The sequence below is a fragment of the Atta colombica genome, unplaced genomic scaffold (genome assembly GCF_001594045.1).
Source record: "Atta colombica isolate Treedump-2 unplaced genomic scaffold, Acol1.0 scaffold315, whole genome shotgun sequence".
In the NCBI taxonomy this organism is placed as follows: domain Eukaryota; kingdom Metazoa; phylum Arthropoda; class Insecta; order Hymenoptera; family Formicidae; genus Atta; species Atta colombica.
This window is the reverse complement of record NW_017259421.1, coordinates 285,463-300,444: the sequence shown is the minus strand read 5'-3', so window position 1 is coordinate 300,444 and position 14,982 is coordinate 285,463. Positions and strand designations below refer to the sequence as shown.

At 37.6% G+C, this 14,982-nt stretch overlaps 1 protein-coding gene across 4 annotated transcripts in view; it reads right to left on the bottom strand.

Annotated features, from left to right (window-relative positions):
- Positions 1 to 14,982, bottom strand: part of LOC108690342 — a 69,054-nt gene that overhangs the window by 23,551 nt on the left and 30,521 nt on the right. For all 4 annotated transcript variants that reach the window (XM_018197583.1, XM_018197585.1, XM_018197582.1 and 1 more), the window contains exons 2-3: positions 6,643 to 8,366; positions 1,271 to 1,462 (exon numbers count right to left, since the gene is read on the bottom strand). In XM_018197583.1, coding sequence (XP_018053072.1) covers positions 1,271 to 1,462; positions 6,643 to 8,334 — 1,884 coding nt within the window. In that variant the 5' untranslated portion in view covers positions 8,335 to 8,366. The remainder of the gene's footprint in view (positions 1 to 1,270; positions 1,463 to 6,642; positions 8,367 to 14,982) is intronic.

Genomic DNA, 14,982 nt, shown 5'->3' with positions numbered 1-14,982 from the left:
CTGTACGCTTTATACTATGCCAGTTTATGATATTTTAAATTATTAATTATCTTTCGCGTACCTCCTTTTGATGTATTTTTTTCAATATTTATATGTATTATACAAAAAGCTTTCATTAGCAAATTTTTTTACCTTGCATTTACAGACATAAGCTTTTTTTAAAAAAATATATAAATAATTTGCTACACAATTTCGTCCGCACAGACATTCGCACATAATTAGATGATATTATAATTAACTCATGAAAAAAAGAGATACATTACACATAAGTATAATCTATATTTTTTAATAAAAAATATAAATGTCATAATTGATATGATAACAGCACAAATATTTTTCTTCTTCGTTTAACTAATCAAAATGTTAAATATGTTATTTAATAAAGTAATATATCTAATTATTTTCTTTTCTACCGATGTTAACATCATGATTTTTGTAACGGAAGTAAGCTGCTCCACTGCAGCTTGACTGTAATTGCGCGCAGAGGACGAGTCCCGCAAAAAGGAAACGTCGCAATCTCGATCGATATCGTCCGCGCTCTACTTAATAGCGCTCCGATATCTGTCGCGATTGCGTATCAGATCCCTGATTCTAAGAAGCGTCAGACGGTAGAAAACTCGCTCCTATCTGTGCCGACGAAATCCGGAAAAGCGAGCCGACGCATGCAGATGCGATACCAAAAGCGCGAGCTTCCGGTTTTCACCGGCGCGACTGCGCCAGTGGCGAGTTTTACCAGGTAAAGTGATAATTAGCGTGATAACGGTTCCACGCACGGTGATTTCGTACTCGCGCATCTCGCACATGTCGGAGAACCGCCCTCAATTATATCTCTCGAGAATAGCGGCCGGTATGACCAGCGTTTACTTGATGAAAAATTGCGTTGACATATATATGTCTTGTCAATAATCAATACAGAACGTAGCGAATTAGTAGATACAATATAGTCGAGTGACACAGCATGTCCCAGAACAATCGTGGTTTTTGTTCATTCACCGATCCTTTTACCAATCTGATAAATCGTTCAACGAAAATGCCGATAAACCGATAATAACGACAAGGCTTTTACAGTGGATGCATAGAAGTCTGATTTTTTTCGATTAATATCACGTGAAGTTTAATTCGACAGAATTTTCTGATTTGATATCCTATCAAATTTTCATTCGGGCAAGATTGCCACGCTACGATGATTAGAGAACACGTACCGGTGAAAGGATAGCTGCGGGACATCCCGTGCACACGTGCGCGTCTATCAAAACGATTTATAACTCACCACGGAGATGTTCTCCTTCTCGAGATCGCTCTTCTTGCTCTTCTTGGTTTTCTTTGTGCGCGGCGTAAGGTTTGGCGAGGTGGCATCGTTACCAGCAACGCCCTCGATCTTCTTCTTCTTCGTTTTGGTCCCACCTTTTGAGGAGGTCACCACGGTGGAACTCGTGGTCACCGTTTCCTCGCGGCTTTCGCTCTACGATGAAAAAAAGAAAAGAGACACGTACATTATATTTGAAACGTTTGGAATAATTTTTTCAACGACTCTAACGTGGAGATTTCTCGAGCGATTAAAGTAGACATTTGGTTTACTTCTTTATGATTAAATGTTTCTTCCGCGATCTAATGTAGGCGGACACGCGGTCTTCAGGAAAGGAATAGACTTGGAAGAACTAGATTTAGCATACGCCATTGTGCCGCTAAGATTCAATAGTCTTCACTGCGCACGCCGAGATAGGTGAAACGCGGTCTCGCGATCCGACGCGGAAGTTTACATTCGCCTAACAAACGTGATTTGCAAGCAATAATATCGATTTCACGGTGTGGTAACGCAATATTCCCGTTGAATGTAAAAGTACATGGCAGTGAAAAGAGTAACATTAGCGTGCGCATTACGTTATTTTCGCCTGCTTTTGACGTTCAGCCGATGTTCTTCTCTATGAAAGATAAATCTTCGTCTTTTCACGCGCAGAAGAATTTTTCTGAAATATATTTCCTATTCGACGCGCATAAAATCTCGGTCTTAAACTATTACGGATTAAACGTATGAAAAACGAAAGCTGAATTGACGTCAACCAGAAAGAGAATACGCACTGGAGAATAAATTAAATTTCATGATTTTTGCTAAGAGCGTAGCCAATTTCATGATGAAAAATTAAACGTTTTCTTTACCAGATTATAGCTCCGAAATTCGTTCTGACATAAATTCATATATCACGCACTTTATTTTCATTTCATTTCCGACGATTTGATTCATTCTCGTCTTACGTGAGCGTGTATAACGCGATCGACACATTAGTTAGGCAAGACGGAATATTTGTTTAACCACACGGTTTCACGAGCGAAACTAGTCCGATATCGTACAGCGCAATTAAAACGTCATTTGTCTACGTGATTCTCAACTCATAATTGGTAATAATCTTCGCTTTTTTACGATAACACGATATGAGGAGTAATTACCAAACGGAGTAATTACCAAAAGAATGCGAGATAAGAATGCAAACAAAGATGGAGAATTATAAAAATTGGGATTATAGATTAGAGAAAAAAAAAACGTGTCCTCATTTGGCTTCAGTGCCGTCGAAACACGAAAGCAACGGCTTGTTCAGACGCGGGTATTAGAAACGACTGATAAGAGCGTCAAGTTTTCATGGCTCCAACGATTTATACACGATGGCGTAATTGCCCGACAGCTATGGCCGTCCGACAAGGAAGATTTTCGATAAGCCGCACGCGCGGAAAGCAATACTCCGGAACGGAGTATGAGCCATGCGAGCGTAACGTAAAACGCGACATAATGCGTACCGACACAATCTCAACCGCGACGTTTGACTATTAATTATCCAGTATCGAGAAATTGGCAAGAGATGCGATTACGTCATTATTCAAAATTAACAAATATAAACGATAAGATAAGAGATATAAAGGCAGAATATGCTGCATAATTTTTAAGTAAAACGCTCCATATATCAAAAATATTTTAATTACAGGAATCCTTTTAACAAATGTCTACTGATAAACTCTTGTTTAACAAAGAAATGGAGAATAATTATGATAATTCGACTAAACTATTGTTTTCTTAGCGAGGTTTTCTTATTTAAAATATTTAACAATAAAGAAATTTAAAGCGAATTTGAGAGAAACCACATGATGAAACATGCTCTGTAAACTATCACTTTAGAATAATCCTGGCACACTTCCCAACACTTCCCAATTCTTTCTCAAGGTCCTTCCGAACAATTGGAGCTCGCAACAATTTCCCTGCGACCACCAGCAGTTTACGGTACTCTACTTATACTTATACACTCTCTATTTGAAGCACAAAAGCGAAGTTTCGAATTTACGCTATCTCGATTACTCGTCTCGTCTCGAGAAACCGGAAGACAATCGCTTCTCCACGGTCGCTGAGAACTTTCACGTGAAAGCAATATCGATCACATCATCATCAGTTCACAACTTATATCACCTTGAACACACAATTTGGTTTCTTTCTTCTTTGGACTAATGCTGGTCCAAGCAACTTCTAGCACCGACACCAGCCACGCATTCAGAATGACGAACGCGCGTCCACCTTGGCAACGGGGTCGACGAAAGCCAACGAAGGACAGAAGGAGAAAGAAAGAGCGGTCAGAGCTGAGTTTCAAGCGCAAACGAGATGGCTGGTAACTGAAGCGAGAGTGGGAGCAAGCTAGAAAGAAAGAGAAAGAGATAGAAAAAAGGAGAGAGAGAGAGAGAGAGAGAGAGAGAGAGAGAGAGCGAAGGAGAGAGACATAAGAAGAATACAAGGAGAGACTAAAGAAAAAAAGGCGAATGTTCTTGTTCAACGACCGTGTCGTCTGGTGCGCGAAACTCCTCCGCTCACACTTAAGTTTATCCTCCCTCACAAACTTTTATCACGACCCTACAGTAGCAGATAGATCAAGCCGATTCGTCGTCCAGGTCGTACCTGATCGATGATCATCCTCGAGATCACTCCTCGGGATGTGAACGAACAACCACTCTGCGTGATGCCTCAGAGATGTCTGAGGTGCTGAGCAGAGCGTGCGTCTCGTAACGGGTTCAGGAAACTCGATGCTCTCCAAAGCGTAGCACGCAGCATGCGGCTTTCCGCTGCTGACGATTGGCTGTTTCTACCAGGCACGTGGAGCCGGTTGGCCAGGTAAAAGAACTCGGATTCTCAGCTGCTCGGCGAGCAGAACCGTGCCGAGGCGAGGAATGTTTCAAGAGGAAGCGACAGGAGGATTGTGACGCCGTTAAGAGGTTGTACGCAGTGTACGATTGACTTTGACATGATCTCGATCTTGATCAGCCTTTAACTAGCGACATCCGTCTGGGCAAGTGGCCTTGGTAGTTTCGCTCCAGGAGCTTGATTAATTTTTTAAATATTGTAAATAATATAGTTTTTTTAAGATCTAATTTACCAAGCATAAGTCGACGAGTTAAAATAATTGTTTATTCGCAGATAATCGCTGATTGTTCCGTTTTAAATCCTTTCCGCTGTTTACCATGCTAGCAGTAAAATTAATCACAAAAATGGCCATTATCTTTCCTTAAATCTACACCGTATTTACGGATAATGAAGGTAGAAACCAAAGAAGTAAATCGCTGAAGATATAATTATCAAGCTCAGCAAACTGCTCCATACGGAATACAGAATGTATGAGTTTAAGAGATCGTTACCAATTAAGGACTAAAAGCGTCTCGAGTTTTCGAAGAATTAAATATCCCACGTATTTCAATTCGGTCGAGTATACGAATACTGAATCATTGTTACAAGCAGTGTTTCGCGATTTGATACGAAATTCATGGCGATAAGCCGGCTTCCGTTGTGACTGCGGAGCTTGCATTTGCATGAGATTTGTGGTGTGAGCGATCGTCACGCGCTGCTGATCGTAGAAGAGTGTACCTTCAAGGGTATCGAAGAGATAAAGGCAAATAATACACATTTACGATTTGCGAGTAATGAATTATTGCGGAAGGCACGTCGAATATAATATCTAGGTTGCGATTACGTATAGAAGTACTATACGTGAAAATCGACATAAGAAAGAGGAAAATCAATTATTCGGACATATCTATTTGTGATAAATATGTGATGAAGGCCTTAAAATTAATCAAATAAATCGACAAGGTTGATGCTATTCTCTTAGCGATTTGCGATGCTAAATAGTAAAAGGAACATAAATTTATTAAACTTAGCGCATCGATATCGCGGATTATGCGAATATCCGCGGGCATTCGCGAGAATCCCTTACCTGGAAGCTGTCCGATTGTCGAAAAAAGAATAAACGAGATTAATCGTCCTAACGTGTAAAAATATGCGTAGGAGTTACGTAGAGCGATGGCGCAATTAGTCTTGCAGAAATTGCTAGGAGGATCGGATGCACAATGCGCTCGCAGGAATTATCCGATGCAAGCAATAACCTGAACGCTGTTAAGTTATGGCGCTAGTATTTCTCTTGCGCAACGTGCGGAATATGAGTACCCGAGACGCGTTCTACGCCGAACATTTGCAGCTTTATGTCACAAGCGCGAAGCAACCCTATCGATATCAAGGCACATAAATTATACAGAGTGTACAAAAATCATTCAGCATTTATATAATAAATAATATACATCATATTATCTACCATATAAATGCTAAATGATTTTTTTTTATCATCCTATATAATCTGAATTACGGTTAAAGTCAAAAACATTACGACGTTCAGAAGTATAGCGTTTGATTTGAGTGATAATTTTAATGATAAGCAATACCACACAAAAACGATTAATTTTTAAAAGGTGCAATGATCTCGCTCGTGATGTTGATAAAAATGGAGCAAATCAGGCATTATTTCGTTGAATCGTAAGAACTATTACTCCTACCTGTACAAACAAATGCGGTGGCTCGAAGGAAAGTGTTCGTGCTCTCATTCGAGGCTGTGAATTTTCTCAACGTTTTGTATTCACGAGAAATATTACACGACGTACACGTCATCGTCACAATGTTATGATAATGACATATTAACTAATTTTACTGTGAAAATAGTCGCGAGTGCGAAGTTTCGATTTATGCAAATGTAAACGAGAGATTATTCATAAGATATAAAAAAAACTTTAGAAAACAAAAGGACCGATATTTCATATAAGTCACTTCTTATTACATATTTAAAACCTTTAGTGTACATATAATCTTAAAATATATATTATAAGCTAAACACAGGATGGTATTAATAATTAATAATTTGTTCTTATTTTAAGACCGTCTTAAATAATGTCTTAAGATGTTAATACGGTTCTCTGATTGATTTAACTTAAAACCATATTTAAGTCTTAAATATAAGAATCGACTAAAAATACCGCAGTCAGTATTAACATCTTTGTTAAAACAACTTTGAAATACAAACGGAATACCGATCATAAAATATAACATTTTCGTGGATGTCATTAAAATTCTTGTGTGATTAATCAGAGTTAAATCTTAAAAACCATTTTAAAGCCGTTATTAAAAATTTGCGTTAATCAAATATTGGCAACAAATCAATTCATTATACGCAATATTACACCCTGTATTCTTACACCACGATCCTATCGACATTTTTGCGTCATTCCTTCGAGCCGCTTCTTCGTCGCTCGAGCGGGCGTCGAGTTAATTCACGAAAAAAGCACACTTACGTCACAGGCGTTAGAAACATCGCTCGTCTCCGTCTCGTCCGGTGTGGCTAGAGGCGCACGGGGGGACGAGGGTGCAAGGTAATCGTCTTGCTTCCCTTCATTATCGTCCCTCGTCGCGTCGTTAACCGCGTCACGTTCCGTCGCGGTTGGCGCATCCTTCTGTAGTTCTTCGGCGTCTGCCGATTTTGTGGCCTCTTCGACTGTGGTCCACGAGTCGAGATTCCCGATCTGCTCGGCGACGAGTTGTCTCGTCTCCGAAAAGATCGTCACGCTCGTGTCAGATACTACAATCTCGGTTTTTTCGATGAAAGTCGAGTCTGACGCCGAGAACTCGCTCGAGGATTCGTCTACCAGATTTTGCATATCTTCCGCAACGAGACACTCTGGCGATTCGTTTTCCAGAATCGATCCCGATGTTGCCTGAGATTCGGCGATCTCTGAGGATATCACAATCTGCGGTGGTTCCTGATCGATCTCTTCATTTAGCACACGACGTTCTATATCGAGGAATTCCTGCGTACTGGCCATCTCTGCGGACATCTCGGACTGGCAGACGTCGTCGGAGAAATGAGAATCTTTCAGTTTCAAATCGACTTCTTCGATCGTTTCGGAGAGTGACGATTTATCCTGACGGATCGGCGATGTGGGAATCTTCTTTTCCTCCTCGACAGAATTGTTTGCACAGGAATCATTAAGTGTATCGATATGTTCATTCGTGGAAGACTTTTTATTCATCCAAGAGAATTTCATTTCTTCAAGGTTTTGATTTAATGGATAGAGCTCCTCTTCACAATTATAGAACCGACCGGCCTGCAGACCATGAAAGGCAGGCGTATGGTCAGTCCATATGTTCGGAATATCTACGTTCTTTCTTTCCTGTTCAACATCGGTGTGAAGGAGATCTACGTCATCGAGTATCTTCGGCACTAATTCTTCCTCTCGTTGGTATTTATCCACGGGACAACTCGCAGAAATTGGGAAAGACTGGGAGTTCGATTCATCTATGAAATCATTTGTGACATTGACAGAGTCTGCATCATCCGTGGGAGGAACAGCTTCCTTGACAATCGCCTGACACTCCTCACTATTACTGCTAACATCGACAGCTTCGTTGCGGTTTGACTCTTGATCACCTTCGTTCGTTTTCTGAATAATTATCGGCGCATCAGCTTCCGATTGCTCGACAAACGCTTGATCTTCTTCTTCATCATCGAAACGTCCTGGTTTTGGTTTTACAACTTCAATGTTGACGTGTGGGGACACATGACCATTCCGATGACCATATGGTTCCTCGACTAAAGAATAATGCCCGCTCTCGGCAGCTATGAACTCCGCATTAACATCAACGGGATCCTGTCGACAATCCAGAACGATTTTCTTGATTGTCTCCGGTTGAGAGATGACATTTTCGGTTTCTTCGATAACGGCATCATCGTCGTCTTTACTCGAGCAGATTCTCAGGGCCAGTTCACTCTCTATCAGCTCTTGCAGACTCTTGTCGTCGTTCTCAAGCTCGTTACGTGTATTGTTTGTGAGTACGAGATCGTCATCGTCGCACAATGAAATTAGTTGAGTGTTACTCGTGGTTAGATCATCCAAATCAATCAAACCGTTGTTAGATTGAACACCGCACACCTCGTTCTTCTTGCTACTTACTACATTGATCGACTTCTTTGTTGCCACCTCCGCCATTGTGGTTCCTTGTGTGATCACACCGTGGACACCTGGAAAAAGTTTCGATTGTTTTAGATTATCAAGAAGATTAAGATAATTTAAATACGTATAATGTAAAATGCCTTTTTAATATACTTAATACTAAGGTGCAAATTATGCAAGCACTTCTTGAAAAACATTAATGCGATAATCCTATTAAATTCTCTTTTATATATATTTTTTCAATATCTTAATCTTATCTTAATCTTATCTTTTATAAAAAATATATTAGAATAATAAAAAATAAGCTCTCTCTCCCTCTCTCTCTCTCTCTCTCTCTCTCTCTCTCTCTCTCTCTCAACCTCTCTTCCCTTTCTCGTACACAAGAAGAGTATAAATTTATAGAAGTGACTGTGGATTAATACAGAGATGAAACTGGGCAACGGGAACGCAAAATGTAGGATCGATAAATAATACTTATGAGTAACCGGTTTCCCTATGTAATTTCGAGCTAGAAAGTGCGAGAAAATAAAAATTCTTCGGGGTGCGTTACTGTGAAACGAAAAAATGTAAGACATGTAAGACAAATGAAAAACACTACGCGTCAAATTAACGTTTTAAATGACATAATAAAATAGATTTTAATTGATAAAAATGACATTTATTTCGATAAAACGACATTTTTTATATTGAAACATAAAGACACATCCATATATTCTTGTAAAAAATAAATTACACGTAGCTATTAATATTATAAAATTGACTTTATAAAACAAACAAATTCTCCCAAGAATGAAAACTTTTATTTAAATATTTTATTTAAATATTCTACAATTCTCTTTTGCAGTTTTCCTAATCTTTTTATTATTACTGATTAGAGTGATTTGTGATACGGAGATATTTAATACTAGAAATACTGAGAGGTCATTATTGACTGTTTTTATTTTTAAATTAATATTATATCTCTGTAAAAGACAGAATTCTGAAGTTTTTAATTTCCAATAATTATTTTTATATTGAAATATTTAATTTTTCATCATTTAAAAAATTTTTATAATAATTTATTTGTTTCTCCTTTTAGTGAATAAAAAAACATTATATTCTTTTAGTGTGAATATAATTCAATATAAACCGTAATAATTTAATACATATGTCTCCATATAATCCGTTTTCTATTCGATATAATATGAGCATGTGAATGAGATCTTCTCGACCCGCGCAATTGACTTTCTTCGTATCGAAACACAAGGAAAGCTCTTCAAGTACGTGTATGGCAAACCATCTGCCACTCGATAAAGTAGCGCCGGTTTATGGTTATGCAAAAGAAAACCTGCGCAAGTGGTCACACAAGATCATGGTCAAACGGATATGTAACGTGCCTGTCAGGCAACTTCTGATCAATTTAATATTGCTCGCCGAAATTTGTATTTTGATACAATTATTATAATTTTATGGGCGATGATATATCGTTAAAGTTACGAGGAACTTATTATTCGGTAAAAGCAGAAGCTCTTGTACAATGTAAATTTCTGTATTTTCTATTGTATCCATATTAAACTAAATTTGCATGAAAATCTAGATAACAAATTGAAAGAATAAATCACATATGTGACAATTTAAGTAATATTATAATTTATAGATATTGAGTTTCTTTTTAATTTGTACTCTAAGAATATATATCTACATAATTTATTTAAAAAATTGCTTTTTGATAATAGCGTTTCAGTTTCTAGAGTATCGTATTTTTGGAGCGTTACTACATTTAGTAGATATGCGCTTTCGAGAGCCCTCAGTCCCGCTTATAAAATCGCGGAAACCGTCGCAGTGGAATGCATGCTGTCTTAATATTCTCATACGCGGATGTGTGGGTACCAAGACGCACCAGGAGCACCAAGTCCATCGCGATATTAACGGAAGTTACACCTCTATAGGACTCGGTCGCGACTGCAAACCGATGTTGTTGGCTGGTAAGCCAACCCTCCTATTATTAGCCATTCTGCAACGTCGCGTTTAAGCTTCTGCGACGGAATGCACTTTCAAAATATGAAATCCAAAACTATTGAAAAATACTTCGAGAAAAAGGAAAAAAAACGTTATTCATAACTGCTTTTATATCCAGCGCGTTAAATACATATTTCAATAATCAAAACCCAAATCGAGATCTTATTGAAGATAAATAGAGACATTCCGCTATTTGAAATTTCCTCGAGTTTCAATTTATAATTAAAAAATTATGTTAATTCAGGTTACGCAGCGTGCGAATTGAAAGTAGAAAACAATCTTGCAATTAGAAAGGTATGGCGCCTTGCGTCCCAATTCATTTACGGCGTTTTACTTTAATGAACATGCATCTTCCTTCTTGGCTGCTTGAACGCTGTAACTCTCTTCGGTAATTTGACAAAATTCCAGCGCTGCGTACACATATCCTCAGCTGAAAGAGTTTATAAACAGAGGGCCACACGGTGGCCAGCTCGATCTCATCCAGTAAACCGACACTATCCGGAGAGTTCAAAATTAGAAAGTGGCAATCTCATGCATCTTCACCGCGCGCACTTCTTGGTTTCTCTCCATTTTCGAAACAGGACGATATCCAAAATGAATGAAATTTTTAAGATGTTCGCTGATATGTTTGTGTTCGCAATATCGCTTTTGAATCTCTTTTTCGCACTGTTTAATTTAATATCCCTCCCCGTCCACATCGTTCTCCCGCGATTCTATCCTGTCTTTTCTCCTTCTCTTAACGTTCTCGTCTAACCCGCTCTCTTCCTTTCTTTCTCACTCTTTCTCTCTTGCTCGTTTCTCTTTTCTCGACGTTTCACCGAGGTCGTTCCTCGGGTTCACGACCGAGACTATGGAGGTACTCCTTCCCTCTCTCTCCTTTTTCTTCTGTATCTCTTTCTCTCCTTCAACTTCTACGTGGCCTCTACTCTCCTTCTACTTCTATGTCTTTCCTCTCGTCTTGCCATCTTTCGTTCTCTCGTGTCTTAGCTTTCTTCTCATTTTAACTTCTCTCTATTTTTAGAATGACACACTACCGCGATTCAAAGACGCACGCTGGACACATCGTATTCGTTCTCGGAAAATGTTCTGCCCAAATGCGGTGTGCGAACGAAAGTGAGCGTTATGGAAACCGAAGAAGAAAGAGAAAGAGGTAGAAAAGGGGCAATGAGTCGAGAAAATTTTTTCTTACTTAGGTCAAGCGACAGGTGCACAATATGCACCCTACCGTGCTGTAAGGCCGAGTAACCCTCGCCCAAGTCGCAAGAAAAGTGAAACTCAAGATATTGCCAGAGCAAATTGTGAGGTGAGAATTACAAGAGAGGTTTAAGAAGTCAAGAAAAATTTCAAAGAGACAAGACAACACGAAGATATGGATAAAGTCTCGCGAGAGATTAACGTCTGTGAGTTCCAAGTTTAATTATTAAAGCATTTCATCAAAAAGATTGATCGGAAAAAAAGTCTCGCGAGAGATCAAGTTTAATTATTAAATTATTTAAAAAAAAGTGAAATATTAAAAGTAGAAAGAAGATCGTATTCAAAGTCTTATCGAAGAAGATTGAATTACATGTTTCGAGAGTTTTTAGTCCAGTTTAATTATAATTTATTATTAGACATACCTCACACATAAAAATTGTAAGAGCTTTGTAACATCACGCTAATAAAAGATAATTGATCACGCGATCAAATTATGTGTTGGGTATATATTGTAAAAGTCCAGAGTCCACGACGTGCGTTTTACGGTGAGAGACGACGGATATAATCGTAACATAAATTATCGTAATAAATAGAGCCTTGTTTACGCAATTAAGTTCTATCAAGAAAAAATGATGGTGTCGCTAAGATCGTGGTCCAAATAACTAAATCTTATATCGATTCGTGCTTCGTCGACACGAATTAATGAATCAATGAATGCTCGCGAGAATGCATTATACATGCCGTTGTCTCTTTTTGTGGCCACTTATAATGTTGCAACCATATTATAGTACAAGTGCGCTCCGCTAAGTATACCTCAGAATATCCCTATACGATCCTATGGCGTGCGTGGTGTAGCGAGAAACGCGAGATTCTATGCGTTCATAAGAACACCGTTCGTACACCCACGATTTACTGAACGCCATGGAATTAAATTCTCGAACGGTACCGAGAGCTGGTACGGTAAATATCGAACGCGGTCAATGAAATAATGAGCGAGTCCGCGGTTACTTTCGATAAACTTCATCGAAGTGCTGTTGAAAACATTTCTAGTCATGTATAAATAAAATGTCTATATAGGCCTCTGTGATTGTTACATTCCAATGATTTACCAATTATATCTTATCATCTTATAAATATATTATTATTTATGCATTAACAACCGCGAAGGCTCATATAGGTGTTTTACTTATATTTGATTTATTTTTGGAGATATAAAATTATTTTTATTTTAATTTCTAGTCAATATACTCGGGAAGATATTGAATGACAACATTTTAAATCCTAATTAATTTTAGTTCTTTCAAATTAGCAAAATCAACATTTATTTAATTATATTTCAATTAACTTGTAATTATTCCTTAACAAGCAATAAGTAAGAGCAAGAGTTCACGTTTTTTTTTTTTCATTTGTAAACAAAACGTCACGGGCTTATCTTATTGTTAATCAGTTTAATCCATTAACACGGTATGGGAAATCGCGTAAAGTGCTAGGTGAAAACAGCGATGATTAATCTAAAGGATGTAATTTAAGGAGTACACAACGCAACGTTTACGCCTGTGTGAGGAATCATCGTGTCAGATGACTGCGACCCCGTGTCCTACGAAGATGTAATAGCTTTCTGTCCGTAATCAATAATGTAAATTTTACTTCTCTGCTTTGCCCAGAGGCTGATGAATAATGCAGACGCTTCTCTGTCTGGATTGATCGTGATAGGCTTTCATCTAGATAATATTTTACCGGAATAACGTAGTGTCAGTGACTTGATTTACAGTGATGCTGTGTTACTTTACATATCCATGTCAGATTAGAACACGCAAATCACCGAGCTACTTGCGCATTTCCTTATTTGCGACTCCTTTCGATTTCTCCAAGTAAATCAGAAAACACACCTCAATGAATTAATTAATGAAATATTTCGGATATTAGCAATTATATAATAACAGCTGCGACAATTTATAATTTTTCTAAGAAAAAAATTGTATACAATATAGAGCTACTCTTTACAACGTAGTAAATAAATACTTTAACAAACAGCAATAAATAATAAATAAAATAAAATATCTAAATGTTTTTCGATGGCTTCGTTTGAAAATAATTACTTTATTATGTAAATAAATTTACATATAATATATATTTGTCAGATACTAAACAATTATATATTTTATCTATTACTGTATATATTTTAAAATAATCCAATAAATTAAAAAATGAAATATATATAATTTAATCATTATAACATTTTAAAAGTAGCTTTATCAAGAATCTCTGCACTATTCTACTTTTCTGTCATGGCCTTAAATCACCCATGAAAAATAAATCCGCGGAAACGCGGTATACGCACGCACAGACGCGACCTTCCGCGTGTCTCACGCACGATATGTGCTTTCATTGCACAAGCCGAATGCGTAAAGCGTAGTCCGGCTTTGTTCTCTTTCTCTTTCTCTCTCTCTCCTTCTTTCATTCTCTTTCTGTTGCGGATGTGCACACGGTGTCCCCTTACAGATTTCTATGTGCAACTATAATTAGGTAACCGACACCGGCAACACTGCTGCCGCAGGAATTCCTTAGCCGTTAAGCTATGCCGCAGAGAAAAAATGTGGCGCGAATATTTTCGGCGTCAGGAAAGCCGAAATTAAACGGCCGATGCACTTTTACCACTCGCATATATATATTATACTTATTCAGCCTTACTTACTTTCATGTATTTTCGTTCTTTTGTTTCTTTCTTTCATTTTTCGATCATTTCGCCAGTCTCTTTTATTCAATCCTCCAAGAATGCAAGCAAGCATTACTTCATACTCTCACGCATATTACCTCAGAGAAAAATCTTATTTTTTTCTTTTCATCTCGACACGAACTTAAAGCTTGAATTCATCTTGCTGTTCGGAGAATTTCGTAAAATTATTTCTCCGAATAATATTTTTGTACTGACACAAATCCAAATTTTTATTTTTTTTGAAGAAAGTATCGTGTAATGCAAGAACTTCGTTTTTATTAATCTATACATTCTATGTCAAGGACTGAAATCCGATCGATTTACTCCGATCGCGGATAGAAAATAGAGATGGCGAACGGTGCCGAGCGGTGACACATGATCGCGCAGCTTCCGGTCTTACGATTAATCCGTCGCCATTCTGTCGCCTTCCGCAATTTCTATTTCGATCGACACGACGTATACATGCGCAGTACATTTCTGTAGAATACGCATCCAGTTTTTATTTTTCTTCTTACAGGCATAGATACAAATTATCGTACAAAAAAATATTATTGTTATATTATATTCATTATATTCATTAAATAAATCGTGGAATGTAATTTACAAATTTATTTATTATATATTTATTAATTTAATTAACAAATGTTAATTATTTGTATAATTTGATATTTGAATAAAACGATTTTCAAATTTTTATTAAGGTTTTTCGTTTTTATTATTTCTAGTAATTGTTTCTCATGAAAATATGATCGTTTTGGAAAAATATCAGTGAAAAA